The sequence below is a fragment of the Lissotriton vulgaris genome, chromosome 5 (assembly GCF_964263255.1).
Source record: "Lissotriton vulgaris chromosome 5, aLisVul1.2, whole genome shotgun sequence".
Lineage (NCBI taxonomy): Eukaryota > Metazoa > Chordata > Amphibia > Caudata > Salamandridae > Lissotriton > Lissotriton vulgaris.
The window spans coordinates 882,892,436-882,907,052 of NC_141693.1; the positions used below are offsets into that span (position 1 = coordinate 882,892,436).

At 44.7% G+C, this 14,617-nt stretch overlaps 1 protein-coding gene across 2 annotated transcripts in view; it reads left to right on the forward strand.

The window, feature by feature from the left end:
- The window catches only part of TNKS2 (tankyrase 2), a 691,336-nt gene extending 682,299 nt beyond the window's left edge, over window positions 1-9,037 (forward strand). For both annotated transcript variants that reach the window (XM_086922459.1, XM_086922461.1), the window contains one exon: window positions 7,083-9,037. In XM_086922459.1, the coding sequence (XP_086778585.1) occupies window positions 7,083-7,145 (63 nt within the window). In that variant the 3' untranslated portion in view covers window positions 7,146-9,037. The remainder of the gene's footprint in view (window positions 1-7,082) is intronic.
- The last annotated feature ends 5,580 nt before the right edge of the window (window positions 9,038-14,617 follow it).

Below are 14,617 nucleotides of genomic sequence, written 5' to 3' on the forward strand. Positions count from 1 at the left end.
CTAGGGGATCCGGTGGCCCATCTGCCAGAGCTCTGTAAGCTAAGCATAGGATCTTGAAAGAGATCCTCAGATGTATGGGGAGCCAATGAAGACTCTTTCTGGCATTGTAGCAGAGGATACATTGGGAAGTGCAAGGACAAAATGAGCAGCCGCATTTTGCACGACCTGAAGTCGATGAATGAGCCCCTTGTTGGAGTCTGCCTAAAGTTCATTGCAGTAGTCCAACCTGGAACCCACCAATGCCACCACCGTCTGCTTGCGTACTGAGGGATAGAGATAGTGAAGAATTTTCTTAAGGATTTTTATGACCCCCCAACAGGTAGCAACAGTTCGGTTGACCTCTAGAGTCATGGACAGAGAGGTGTCAAAAATTACGCCTAGGTTTCTGGCTGACTGGGAGGGCGATGGACAGGTTCCCAGCGCTGGCGGCCACCACTCATTAGACCAAATATCCTGGTCTTTGCCAAAGACCAGGATCTCAGTTTTGTCGCCATTCAACTTCAGGGAATTCTGGAGCATCCAGTCAGAGACTGTTTGCATACAGATCCTGAAGTTGGTGGCGGAGGTGGAAACCGAGTGGGCCAGTGACACCATGATTTGTGTGTCATCGGCGTATGACACCACTTCCATCCCCTGAGATTTTACTAACCTAGCAAGGGGGGCCACATAAATGTTAAATAGGGTCGGACTAAGGGCCGACCCTTGTGGTACCCCACACTGCAAGAATTTGACAGGGGAAAGGAATTTGCCAAGCATGACTCTCTGCTCTCTATGATGTAAAAAGGAGTGCAGAAGGTTCAGAGCCGAACCGGCAATCCCTGCCTCCCTCAACCGAGATGTAAGCGTAAAGGGAGACAGGGTGTCGAAAGCTGCTGTGAGGTCCAATAAGACCAACACCGTAGTTTGGCCTGAGTCCACCTTCATGCGGATGTTATTTACCACCATAGTCAAAGCTGACTCCGTACTATGGGCCTTTCGGAATCCATGCTGGGAGCTGTCAAGAAACCCAGATGAGTCCAGAAAGGTAGAGAGATGAAGATTGAGGTGAGACTCAAGCATTTTTGCGGGAGCAGGTAACAGTGAAATAGGTCTGAAATGTTTCAACTGTTCCGGGTCCAGCGTGGGCTTCTTAAGCAGAGGCTTCACTATCGCCCTCTTCCAGACTAAGGGGAAAGTGCCTTGAGTTATGGAACCGTTCATCACTTCCAAAAGAGGCGGAAGAAGTGTGGATCTACATTCCTCAAGGGTCTTCAGAGGGCAGGGGTCGAGAGGGGATGAGGATTTAGTCCTATCAAGCAAAAGCTCAAGTCCTTCAAGGGTAAGTAGCGGGAAATCAGTGAAACTCTTGGAGTGGTCTTTAGGCCAAGCTTCTAAGTTGACCAAGATTTGAAGAGAGGAATCTCCCAGGGTATTTCTCTGGGTTTCCAGGGCAAGATAGATATCCTCAATTTTCTTGTAGAAAAACTCTGATATGTTGTCACATAGCTCCTGCGAGCCCACAACTGGGTCAGGCACCTGAAGGGAGCAAAGGGAGTCGACTAGCTTGAAGAGCTCCCTAGAGGAGGTGAGGGAGGCAGTGAGATTCGAGAAAAACTGCTGTTTTTCCCCAATGACACTGGCTTTATAGTCTCTTAACAGACCCTTATGGACCTCCCTTTCAGTAGGGTCCCATGTTTTTCTCCATTTTCTTTCTTGTCTTCTGCAGCTTTGTCTGAGAAGTCTTAGTGATTCCGTAAACCACGGGGCAGTGGGCTTGCGGCTGGCCAAATGTCTATAAGATAAAGGGGCCAACTCATCGACCGCTTTGGTGATGGAGTCAGAATACCATTCAGCTGCTTCATCCACATCTCCCAGGGGAGAGTACCTACTCTTCTCTAAGTATGGAGCAAGGACATCATTAGTAATGTTCCTAAAACTCCTTTTCGGACCTCTAGTATTGGAGGGTGGTTCAGATATTACTGCCGAAGGATAGGCCATCAGGAGAGGGACAGCCAAATGATCTGACCAGACTAGGGGCACCGGAGTATCGACAGAGAGTCTTGCGTCATTAGTAAAAACTCCGTCCAAGATGTGGCCCGCCAGGTGTGTCGGGTTATTAACAAGTTGGATACACTCACAGGCTGCAAGTGCGTCCACCAACCTAACGGTGTCTGTATCACTTAGGTTATCTAAATTAAAATTAAAGTCCCCAAGGATAGTCAAATGAGATTTTCCAAAATAGGGTTCAAGAATTCTCAGAAGGTCCTCAGTAAAAGTAGCTCTAGATCCAGGGGGTCTATACATAAGGATTCCCGAGAAAGAGACCGAGGGGGCACACAGAATGGAAAAATAAAGAGCCTCAAAAGGATCCGAGGCTTCAGACAAGGATTTTATCGTGCACGACAGGGCAGATTTACATAAAATGGCCAGTCCTCCCCCTCTGCGTTTGAGTCTATCTTGTCGGAACAGTTTAAAACCTTCTGGAATGGCCATCAGTAGGTCATGGCCCGACGACTCAGAGGCCCATGTTTCGGTAACAAACATCCAATCTGGTTGTCTGTCCGCCACGAACTCGTGAAATGCGATGTTATTTTTGATAAGGGACCTAGCATTAATCAGGAATCCCTTTTTTGTCGACAAAATCCCAGGAGGATGGAGGTATACTTGGAGCTCGTTTTAGGGGATATAGAAGGTAGAACCGCCGATTTGCAAGTGTGACAGCGTGAAGAGTGCATAACACCTTCCGGTGAGAACTTGTGAGTGCAAGGCAGGCGGAGAGGTTTAAGAGCTAATAACTCCGAAATGGAATAGTGATGAGTTACCTGTGGTCGTATGAGGGAGAGTCCAGCGTCCAGCCCGTCCTCAGCGTGGACGGGCGCAGACGGGCTGAACTCTGACGTAACTCCGGCGGTAATCCGGCGTCCCCGCTGCACGTCTGCGTGACCTCCATTTAAAGCCTTCTAGCGTCTTTCTGACGACTAGAACGCGCAATGTCCCCAGGTTCTCCCAAGATGTCCGCCACGGACCGATCACACTCCGGGAAAAGGGCCCGCCCAACAGCGGTGGGTTTTAAACATTTATCGTGCAAGTAAGGGGGCTGGGGAATAAAATCAGGGGATAACGCTGCCAAATAAAAAAGTTAACGCAAATACCATAACAGGATTTTTAAAATGTACGAGTGGCCGCTTTTGAATCAGGGACCACCCGCAATGCAAGAGTAATGCACGGTAATAGCAGGAAAAGACACGGCGCCTAACTTTCCCTCCTTTTAAAGCCTTCTAGCGTCCTTCTGACGACTAGAACGCGCAATGTCCCCAGGTTCTCCCAAGATGTCTGCCACGGACCGATCACACTCCAGGAAAAGGGCCCGCCCAACAGCGGTGGGTTTTAAACATTTATCGTGCAAGTAAGGGGGCTAGGGAATAAAATCAGGGGATAACGCTGCCAAATAAAAAAGTTAACGCAAATACCATAACAGGATTTTTAAAATGTACGAGTGGCCGCTTTTGAATCAGGGAATATAAAGTAAGATACGTACAGTAAAAGGAGTATTATGAAATAATACTGTAAAAGCATTGATATGGTTTCTTAGCCATAAGATACTTAAAATGAATAAAATATATACAATATATACATTCATATATACATTGGCTAACGTACTCAACTGGTGCTTCTAACTAAGCCTACCCCGGTGTACCTGACCTAAGCCTAATACGTGGGAGGGGGTAAGTAAGTAGCAGTTTTAAGTTAAGTTGGTTTTGCCAAGAATCTGATCCAAGAGTTCTCTCTAAGGGTTTAGTCAGCACTGTACCTTTGGAATAGAATGTAGGAGGTCTGGTATCTTGCTCTCAGGACTCGATATCCCAGTCACCCGCAAGGGTGGGCTGGAAACGCCGAGCTGGATTTTCTCGGCAGGAGAAAAGACAGCGTCTTTCTCAGCGCGTCAAAGAGGAGGGGCAGCGTCCGTGGGCTTCTCGCATCTCCTGGGCACTCTGCAAGTAGACAGCTGCTCTGCTCCAGATTTCACCACCGTGTGTTTGCTTAAGGCAACGTTGGCATATTTATACCTGAAAGGTGCCGGGTTTGATGTAAGGTTGGACATAAGACGTCAATAAAGATGTCACTAAGAACTGGCCGTTCTTAGAGTGCTTCTCAGGAGTTCTAGGACGAAATCAAAACAAAGCTAACGAGGATTTCCCAGGTTGCTAGAGGTTGGTATGTCGAAAGAACTTGTTGTGCTTTCTAGGAATCTAAGGAAGTGGCTTTTGCCATGCTTTGGACTGCAAGGGCGATTTACTAAAATATGGATCTGATCCTTATGCCGTTATATGGATATTTATCAATTATAGTCATGTAAGGGCATAAAATGGTAATATTGATTATGGTTCCTAGATAAACACACAACAGGTTCATCCGCAGACGATGGGGCAGTAGGCATATGGATTTGGCAGGAAGGAAAGTCTGTGGTACGCCTTCACAAACCTCCTTCTTCCAGATTCCTGTTATTAAGGATTTTTTGGAAGGATTGAAGAAAGTGTTTCCTCCTGTTAGGCGTCCGTCGTCTTCATGGGAACTGAATGTGGTGCTGTCTCGGTTGATGAAGGAACCTTTTGAACCCATTCATAAGGCTTCTCTGCAGCATCTTTCCTGGAAGGCGGCCTTTCTTGTGGCCAAAACATCGGCCCGCAGGGTGAATGAGATTCAGGCCTTGTGTTGCAACAAGCCTTATACAGGGTTTCATGCTTCTAAGGTTGTCTTGAGGACTCACCCTAAGTTCCTACCTAAAGTGATTTCTGATTTTCATGTCAATCAGACGATAACTTTGCCTACTTTCTTTCAACATCCTTCCTCTCCAGCGGAGGTGTCTCTTCATTCCCTGGATGTAAGAAGGGTGTTGAAGTTCTACTTGGATAAGACTAAGGACATTCGTAGGTCAGACCAATTGTTTGTCAATTATGGTTCGGTCAGGACTGGTCTTGCCACTTCTAAACAGTCAATTTCTAGATGGAGAATGTCCTGTATCCAATTGTGTTATCAAAAGGCTAACAAGACCTTAGGGGGTAAGCCTAAGGCCCATTCCACTATGCGCGAAGAAGCTAAAATGGCTTTTTCTACGTAATGTTCCCTTTGCAGATATCTGCAGGGCTGCCACTTGGAAGTAGGTCCATACCATTGCCAAACACTACTGCCTGGACTCTGATGCCAGAGCAGACTCTTAGGTTGGGCAGGCTTCGTTGAGAAATCTGTTTGCACAGTAATACTTTATCTGTTTCCTCCACCGCTGGTTTGGTTTGTTGAGATGGGCTTTCCTTTCTATTCACTAGATTATAACTATACACAGAGATCCCCTACTACAGAAGGAGTCGTTTCTTACCTGTAACTCCAGTTCTGTAGTAGGGGTATCTCTGTTATAGTCCTAAGCGCTCGCCCTCCTCCCCGGTGGATGAAATGATAATGTACTGAACGCTACAGGCCTAGCTTTATACACCTTCAAAAAGAACTGAAAGTAAAAGGCCTTTGGCTGTGCATCTTGGGATACCGAGGGTCTCTGGAGAGTTCCTTAAATGCATGGTATCCTTTTTCAAGACACACAATGCAGCATATGGGGCTTGTCTGTCCAACTCTTCCTCTCTATCATGACAAAGGATTTTTGTGAAGGGGAGTTTCTATAGGTGTGAAACTTTACAAAGTATATAAAATGTAATATTATTTGGCTACCTTTTTCACTTCAAGATGAAGTGCTGGCCAGTTTAGCCTTGTAATTTTGGGCTGCATTATTTGTCTTTGATTTTCTCTTAAGTGTCTATGCAGGACTGCAGAAGAAGACAACTTAAGAGACTATTTTGATTGCTCCGGGGTCCACGCACATGGGCGGGACTATTCACTAGATTATGACTATAACAGAGATCCCCCTACTACAGAACTGGAGTTACAGGTAAGAAACCACTCCTTCTAGTTGTAGGAGATCCCTTACAGAGCCCTAGTAGTGGCGCACCTGTGGCCAGTGTCTTTTATGGCTCTGCGCTTCTGGCATCCTAGTGACCACGACGACTGATGTGGAGTCGACCAACGCCACCTACTGACATGCAGTGGTAATGCTAAGAAAAAATTCTCCAGATCAAGTTGGACGCCTGGGGGCAATTCTAAACTATAACTAACCTGTGTCTCTTACAGATACATCATTACCGAAGGTAAGTAACATGTTTATCTATACCACAGGGCATCTTCCAGCAGTAGCATGAACCCTGGCTAGATTTTTGGACCACTGTCAAGAACACACAGTATCAAAAGCTTTGCTTGTTGGAGTTTCCAGAAGAATACTACCAATGAGATACATTACGACTGGAATGTAACGCTGGACTCTTGTACACCTTCGAGACTCTGCCCATCCTTCCCTGAGTTCTGAAAAAAATAGGAACAGTTGGGGACAAGCCATCCTGCTGACTCTGGATAGGGTGAGGTACCCGGAACTTTTGCGCATAAACATCTGTCCTCCAAACAGCCTGTTACTTTGACAGGCTCTTCTGTCGCATCAGTTCAGGGTCCTCCACAGCACATTCTACACCCCCATGTATGGAGACTGAACAGAAGCAATTGACTGTTTAACCAGCTGCCTGAATTGGTGGATACAATTCTCATGTTAAAGAAATTTATTTATGTCAGGTGCTGGGACAAATTTGTTGCCTGGTGTATCCGCAAGATTAACGCTTTGCAAGCCAATCCTTTGCAAATTCAGTGCCTTTTAAATCTGATTATAGTATTCCCCTTGTCTCAAACGTTGTTTCTCAGTTGCCTTAGCCACCTCTTCAGTCTCTCCCCTGTCTCTCTTTTGTACACCCTTTTTGTGCTGGGGGGTGTATTTTTAGGAGATCATGTGCAGACAAAACTAAATGAGCATTCATTATGCATAGAAGTTAAACATGACAAATTTTGTGTTCATGTGCTGTTTTTTTTCCAATTGGTCTGTGGTATGCCTCTTGTGATTTTGGTTCTCCATTCTGAAATAATCATTCATCACAAACTGTGAATACTAGACCAGTGTGTATACTCTAAATGAAGGTATCGGGGAGAAATATGATGCATTTCTTTTATTTTTTTCACAGGCTTATCCCGAATATTTGATTACGTACCAGATTGTAAAGCCTGAAGTCACAACAGAAGAATAGAGTCTAAAAACTATTTGGAAAACAAGGCTGCGTCTTCTTCAATTTTAGATCCCCCTCATCTGAAATTGGTAGTAGTTACTGTAAACAGGTCTACCATGTAGAAGTTTTAACACTTTGAATTTGTGCGTTTTTTAATCATTCAGCACTTTAACATAATCCATTCCATACTAAATGGGTTTTGTCTGTATTAAATAAAACACAAACTTAACTTGAACTTTGCTTTCTTTCAATATGACAGTCATCAATTCAAATGTGCAATGACCTATAAGGTAGTTAATTTACTAATCCCGTGTACCTTAAGTACATAATTTACACTGAAACCTTATTTAATTTGTAAATCTGTAAATAAGAGCTTTTCTACTACCATAGTGTTTCTGTACATTGTTGTGTAAGTATATCGTTCAGAACAAAACCTTGTACAGAAAAATGTATAATACTTGTCTAAATAATGTTATATTTCAATTCATAAGGCACGATGATGGGTGGTCGTTGGATTCTGGGCTCTTAAACATCCTCCATCAGGGAAATGTGTTTTCAGATGTCAAATAAGGGAGGACTTTTATTTGAATACGATAAGAACTTTTTATTAAGAGCATATATTTTATTATGATGTCACTTTATTTGCTTGTGTTGATATTTTCCCTCAACTCTGGTTATGTTTTAGAAGCTATTTATCAAAAATGTGCGTTCATGACAATTGATGCAATAAAACAGATAGTGGAGAAAGTTGCTCTAAACTATGTATTTAACATTTCCCAGTGGCATTTGACCTTCTACGGACTTGTTAAATAATAATGCACCTTGGATTTAAAACACATGATATGCTGTTGTTACTGGGCATACTTGTATAAAGCTTATAACCGTAAAAAGACCCTGAAACTGAAAAATATCTGAAATTCTCACTATGCATTGTTTCGTAATCATTAATGAGTAGGTATTTTGAAGTATATATGCGTCAGTTTTCATTTTTGTATGTTTGCTGCAATATATATGTATATTTTTTTTACTAAACCGTAATTGTTAAAGAGTATGTATATTTAACTATGTCCAAAGCTATATTGCATCTACCTGCCCAAAATAATAATAACATTATAATGGTGGAGAGCAGTCACCGTAACTGTGCTAGTCTTGGAAAAGCAGAAAACATATCGTGGACAAGCAAAAAAACAATGCTGACCCTTGCTACATTTGCATTTGGGTATTTTATATTTAAATTGTTAGTGTTCTATATGACACCACTGAGTTGTAAGCAGATCTCCTATTTTAACATTTTTGATTTCATCTACGGTTTCAGAAGAGCCACATCTTTCATACATGGGCACAGAACATTCAATGGATTTCTGAGTTACGCACTGATTGACAAATTATTATACAAATTATGTTCTAGTATCTGTTTTGTTCATATTAGCCAGAAATTATATTACCAACGTACTGGCAAGCTGAGAGCAAGAACAGTGAAGCATAATTAGGTTACAAGGGCTGTGTTTTTGTTTTTTGTTTTAAAAAATTGCTAGCATACTATGTGTCCCATAAAAACTTATCATGCTAGCCAAGTTATCTGTGTATTTTCAGATGAAAAATGTTTCCAGTACAATTTAATGCATCCTTTTGTTATTAAATGCAATAAATAAATGATTAATTGCACACTGTATTTTGTGGGTGGAATGTCATATGTTTCTTTTAATTATTTTAATTTTCCAGAATGTTTTATTTATTTTTGCATGACTTACTTGCTCTCTAAAGGTTAGTCAAATCTGTCTGACCTTGTATGTATTGACTGGTGTAGTATTTGAAAATGCATTTGTACAATACGTGTGACTAATTTCCCAAAATTCTCTATGTACTGTTACATTCCGTACCTGTTTAATAAACATTAAATATTTTATAATGAATTGTTCTTTTAGATTTCTTTCTAAACAATTGATGCCTATGTATTAAACATACTAAATTAGGCATATAAAAAGTAAATTGCATTTCCTGTTTATATTAAAGTTTTCAAAAGAACATCCATGTAGAGTACGCCAAAAGAGTCTGATTGTAAGTCATTGGAAGTAACCATTGTTCCACCTTTCATATTAATGCTGAAATTCTAAAAATGCACAGTGTTGTCCATTTCTGGGGTTATCTTGTGTCAGTGGTTGTACACTGTGCTTGGAATGCCATTTAACATTTACCATTGTTATTTATTGGGTGCTTTCAGACCTGAATTTTAACAGTTTCTGCCATATTGGCTTAGCATGACTCAATATGAAACAATTTATCTAGGACGTCCAGTGCTGTACCTTAGGGATGTGTAATATCTAGCTGCAATGCTAAAAACATATTGTTTGGGGTCAAGGACAAGTCTGTAATTTGATTTTTCCACTAGACAAGCAGGCTCCACCCCAGCAGCATAAACCCTTTTGCTTCCAGTTTATATTTTGACAGAGTTGTGGGAAAGAAGAATGCCTGCTTCTGAGATAAAATGCTTTATATGGATACTTCTAACTGCAGATTCCTCATCTTTAAAGTATTCCCCAGGTGCCCGAATGGATCTGGAAGATTTCACAGCAGTGCTCTTGCGCCCCACTAAGTGGCATCATGAGGCTCCATGTTGTCCTCTTTTTACCTTGGAAGTGACGGAGCCTTTTATAAGCACCACTCCTTCATGTTGTTGTCAGTTCATTTCTTTGAATGCCATTGAATGTGAATCTGGAGCCATTTGTCAGTTGACTAACTCTTTCCAATTCTGTTTTCAATGTGCAAGGTTACGATGTGCCAACCGAAGACTACAGGGTTCAAACCATTCCGTGACCATCGGAAATAAATGTCAATGGACCTGCTTTAGGTGTGCCTCTGGTGTTGGGCTCTGGGCAGCACTCCAAGTCCTGCGAACAATGTGCTCTCATGCATCCAAAGGTGATCCGGGACTGTGAAACAAAGCTGAATGTCACTGAACACAGACAGTAGTCATGGACCTCAAGTAAGTCTGGCTCCAAGTCGAGGGCTCCGATCTGTTCCTGATCTTGACACCATTGCTCTGAAAGGTCTTCACTGTTTAAGTCATCCAGTAATTCGAAGTTGAAGAAGGTAGAGAAGTTGAAGTAGAAGTCGCCACTCTGTCTAGAGAGAAGTCTGGAAGGTGTTAATCGATCTCACTACAGATCCCCAGTTGAGGAGCCAATCCCACAACTGGTCCTGTTGCGCACTGAATTTCCCAGTGATCCATGACACAGCAACAGGTTGAGACCTTTAAGGAGGCCATGCTGCCTATTATTGGCCCTCTTTTGGCTTGCCTCTCCAGAATTGTTCCTGCCAGCATCCATCATTCGTGCCATCTAAACCTTTGAAGCCTTTCTCCGGTTCTGCACCAACTCCATTGCAGACTTCCAATCCGGCTCCAAGACCTGTACTAATCTCTCCTTCGTAGACGCTGATCCTGATGTCTCAGGTAATTGAAGGCGACCTCCTACCAACTCCGGTGTCTGACCCTAAACCGAATCAGTCTAGACCCTTCAACTGAGGTCACACCTTGACTTCACCCCAGCACACCCGGTTCCATGCGATCTGATTCAGACAAAATGCTTTCTCTACCAGGGAGCGTTCCTGAAAGACCCCATCATCTTTTTGGCTCTGAATCTGACCTCTTGATAATGACTATTGTGAAAATGGGGTGCGATTTATCCTAAATTATGATGAAAGTACTTATATGGACTTGCAGAGGATCAGTGAGCCTGATCCATGTGTTGATTTTGCCTCTTGGACCCCCAATGGAGAGGAGTTCTGCATTTGCTGTAGTGATTAGACATGTAGCTGAGTTCTGAGACTTACAACTGCCAGCTGTTGAAGTAAAGACAAATGCTCTTTGAGGTTTTGAATCATGGGCAAGTCTCATCTGAGCCGTTACTTTAATTTAATGAAGCTGTTAGACCCAGTGGTTTTTGGCTGGCTGGAATGCATCGAAGCTAATCTGAATCCCCTGTCCTAGATAGGAGAATGTGATATACATGTTTGTTAACCTGTGCTTACCCGTGGGTAGCTTGGGAGAGAGCAGTCAGACGTATTATCCGAGTCAATGTGTAAATTATTGGTACAACACCACCCTCACAACACACTACGTACACTACAAAAAGATTCCACACCGTATGTATAAAACACTGGTCTTTGTGTTACACTCACACATTGAAATCAACACGATATATACATTGAAATCAAAACGATCTGCACATTGAATATATAATTTAGTTATTTGCACTTGTCAAATGTTCTCATTAGCAGCAGAATGGCATAACCATATATGCCCTATAGAGAGGTAATCTGCAAACACGACATTCCCAATATCGCACACCCCATCATTTGCAATGGTCAAGAAATCACATGTCTTCAACTACTCCTCGTGACCCAGCCCCTCCAGTCACTCAACTACCCCAGCCAATGATGCGCATTGTCCCTGTTGGTGACTGATTAGAATGTCGGGGAAAAAAGCGGATAGAAACAGTTACTTAGTTTCCTCCATCCAGATTTGATCTCCAGGCTCCGGACGGCATCTGCACAAAGGCGGGATTGCGATTTCTCCTCCCCCCTCTTAGAACACAGGTTGTGACCTGGCGCGCTTCCAAATCTGGAGAAATGTTTCCTTCAGACGGAAGAGCGAGCTGCCATAGCTCCTGACAGCCAGCTGTAGGTGCCCACAAGGCAAAAGAAAACCTCTCCAGCCAAGTCAAGATGTTTTTGACAACAAAGCACCTTGTGCTGTGGGTCCAGGGAAAGTAAGCAAGCGACCTGAAGTGAAGGCAGTGATGTCAGGCACTGTTGTCCTCCCAGTCTGGAAGTCTCAGCTCCCAGCTCTGATCCCTCGACACCCCTCGAACACCGCACGCTCCGGAGTGCAAGCTAGGTCCCCTGGTTTGAAGACAGGTCCTTTGGACTCTGCAAGCTTCTCAAACGCCTGATATCTTGACACCTCAGGTGAGCTGCCTATCTTTACGAGCACACTCCTCTGCAGTGTGATGACGGTGTATGTCAGGACAGTCCTTGTCCAAACCGACGAAGGCTTTCACCCATTTCCGCCGCATCTCTGCACAGTTCTTGCAATCTTGTGGAAACTGGAAGATAATTTTTTGACCCTCGGATTTCTTGCACAAGAGGCCAACCGACCAGCCCTTGGAGAGTACTTTGTGACCCTGGCCACAACAGTTGGCACTAGCTGTAGACCAGCAACATCTAGGAACAAGCATTTACAATGCAATGGTTTTGCCTTTGTTAAAGTTAGAGCTATTAGCATTGCTCTTGACATTATTTTTATTACTGTTTTTTTTAACACAAATAAATGGCATTGTCATTTACAATGCCACTAGCTTTATCTCCCGCAAATGACACACACAGAGCCCCCCCACACACACACCCACACAGAGCCCCCCACACACACAGCCACACAGAGCCCCCCACACACACAGCCACACAAAGCCCCTCACACACACAGCCACACAAAGCTTCCTACACACACAGCCACACAAAGCTTCCCACACACACAGCCACATGGAGCCCTCCACACACACCCACACAGCACAAGCAGGCAACAGGGGCACACGGAGGCACAAGCAGGCAACAGGGGCACACAGAGGCACAAGCAGGCAACAGGGGCACACAGAGGCACAAGCAGGCAACAGGGGCACACAGAGGCGCAACTGGGGCACACGGAGGCACAAGCAGAGTCCATAAAAAAAACGGCTTTTATTTTGAATGTGGTATTAGGCCTTATTGGTGTGCACTAATTTTGCTTCCAGCACTGACATTCATTACCTCTTTCACCAGTTGTTACTCAGTCTATACGCCAAAATATTGTGAATCTGTCTTATTAGCTCAAACCTGGAAATTCTCCATGCTGTCTTCCTAATTCTTTACCAATGGGTATTTACATTTTGTCTTCGCCTATTGCTTAACCACTGGAAATACAGACAACCCAATTACACAGAGACAACCACACTACACAGATGCACCCACCCCTGCACAGTACCACACAGCCCTCCCTACAGAGGCACACCACAGTGCAGACACACTAATGCAGAAACTCTATCATGCACAGACGTTCGCATGTACAGACACACAGATCACCTTTAGACAGAAGTACATACTCCCAGTAGGCTGACACACACACACACTCACCTTGAAGACAAAGGTACCCAGATTTCAAAGCACACACATACCCTGCTGCACATGCATACACGCACCCCTGAAGTATACTTTCAAATGTCAATACTGGGCATTTATACACATACCCTGCTAGAAAGCCAAGGCAGGATGTAGTAGCCAAAGACAGACGTTTTCACATTCTCAAATACAGTGCGACACTGGAGTGGTCCACATCGATCTCCAGAAGTTTTAGCTGGTTAAAAAGCCTTTATGGGGGACTGTGGCAATGCCAGCAGCTGAGATAGCCACATAATGCGAAGCACTGAGTTCAGCACCTTCTAGAGACCACCCTCTCCTCACACACCTACCTTTTTTCGCTCCCACTGAAAGCCCTGTGTAAATGGCTGATTTTCACTCTGCACTTAACTCGAGTTCATTAAGCACTTTAGAACACCTAACTTTGTGTGCTGAGATGTAACGCTCATCCTTCAGAAGGTAAACGCAAAATACAAGCCCCAGAATGCAGCGCGCCGCTGAGTAAACAGGCCCGGCTGGCACGGGTGTGCAGCGGTCCAGGGCGGCAGTTATTGCTCCACACTCGCTTCCTGCCCGTGGACTTCCTGCTTCATCTCTGACGACGGAGGTGCCAGTCTCTTCTGGGCGTGCACGGCGAGGTCTCAGACACCTGATTTCACCTCCGGATAATTAGGGTGAAAGGAGCGGCCGTTGGGTGAGGTCTGCAGCGGGCCTGGCACAGGTGAGTCCCTTCCTCCTTATTACACACCGGGAACCAGTGCCCTCCGGTCCTCAGCCGGGGCGTCGACGTGTGAGCACTTGTGAAATGGGAGTCACAGGCGAGCCAGGAAGTGTGCACAAACGAGGGCACATGCCAGCCTCCCGGCAGGTGCCCTGGTAGTAACCGCTTGCTATTAGCACACTGCCCTACAATCCTACCGGGGCTTTTTATCACCGGGCTCGGTGGTACTCTTGTGAACGACATGGGCAAGATGAGAGGCTGAGCTGAAATGGGGATAAGGGGCAGTGCTGGTCTCTGGAATTGAACAAGTAAAACCTGAATTCAGTAGCTGTATTTAATGCCGCTAACGTTAGACATCCATGCCCCCGCCCCCCTACCAACCTTTAAACTCCTCCTCTCCGGGGCCTCGCCGAAGACGGGCGGCGGCTGCGGGCTCCTTCTCACGGCCCCGAGCAGGGAGGCGGGTGCCGGCAATGCCGGACCAGATTCGGGGGCGTTCCCGAGAATTTTTGGCTTTCGGCTGACGTAGCGTGATGTAGCCAAAAGCCAAAAATTCTCTGGAACGCCCGCGAATCTGGTCCGGCATTGACGGACAGGCCCGTCT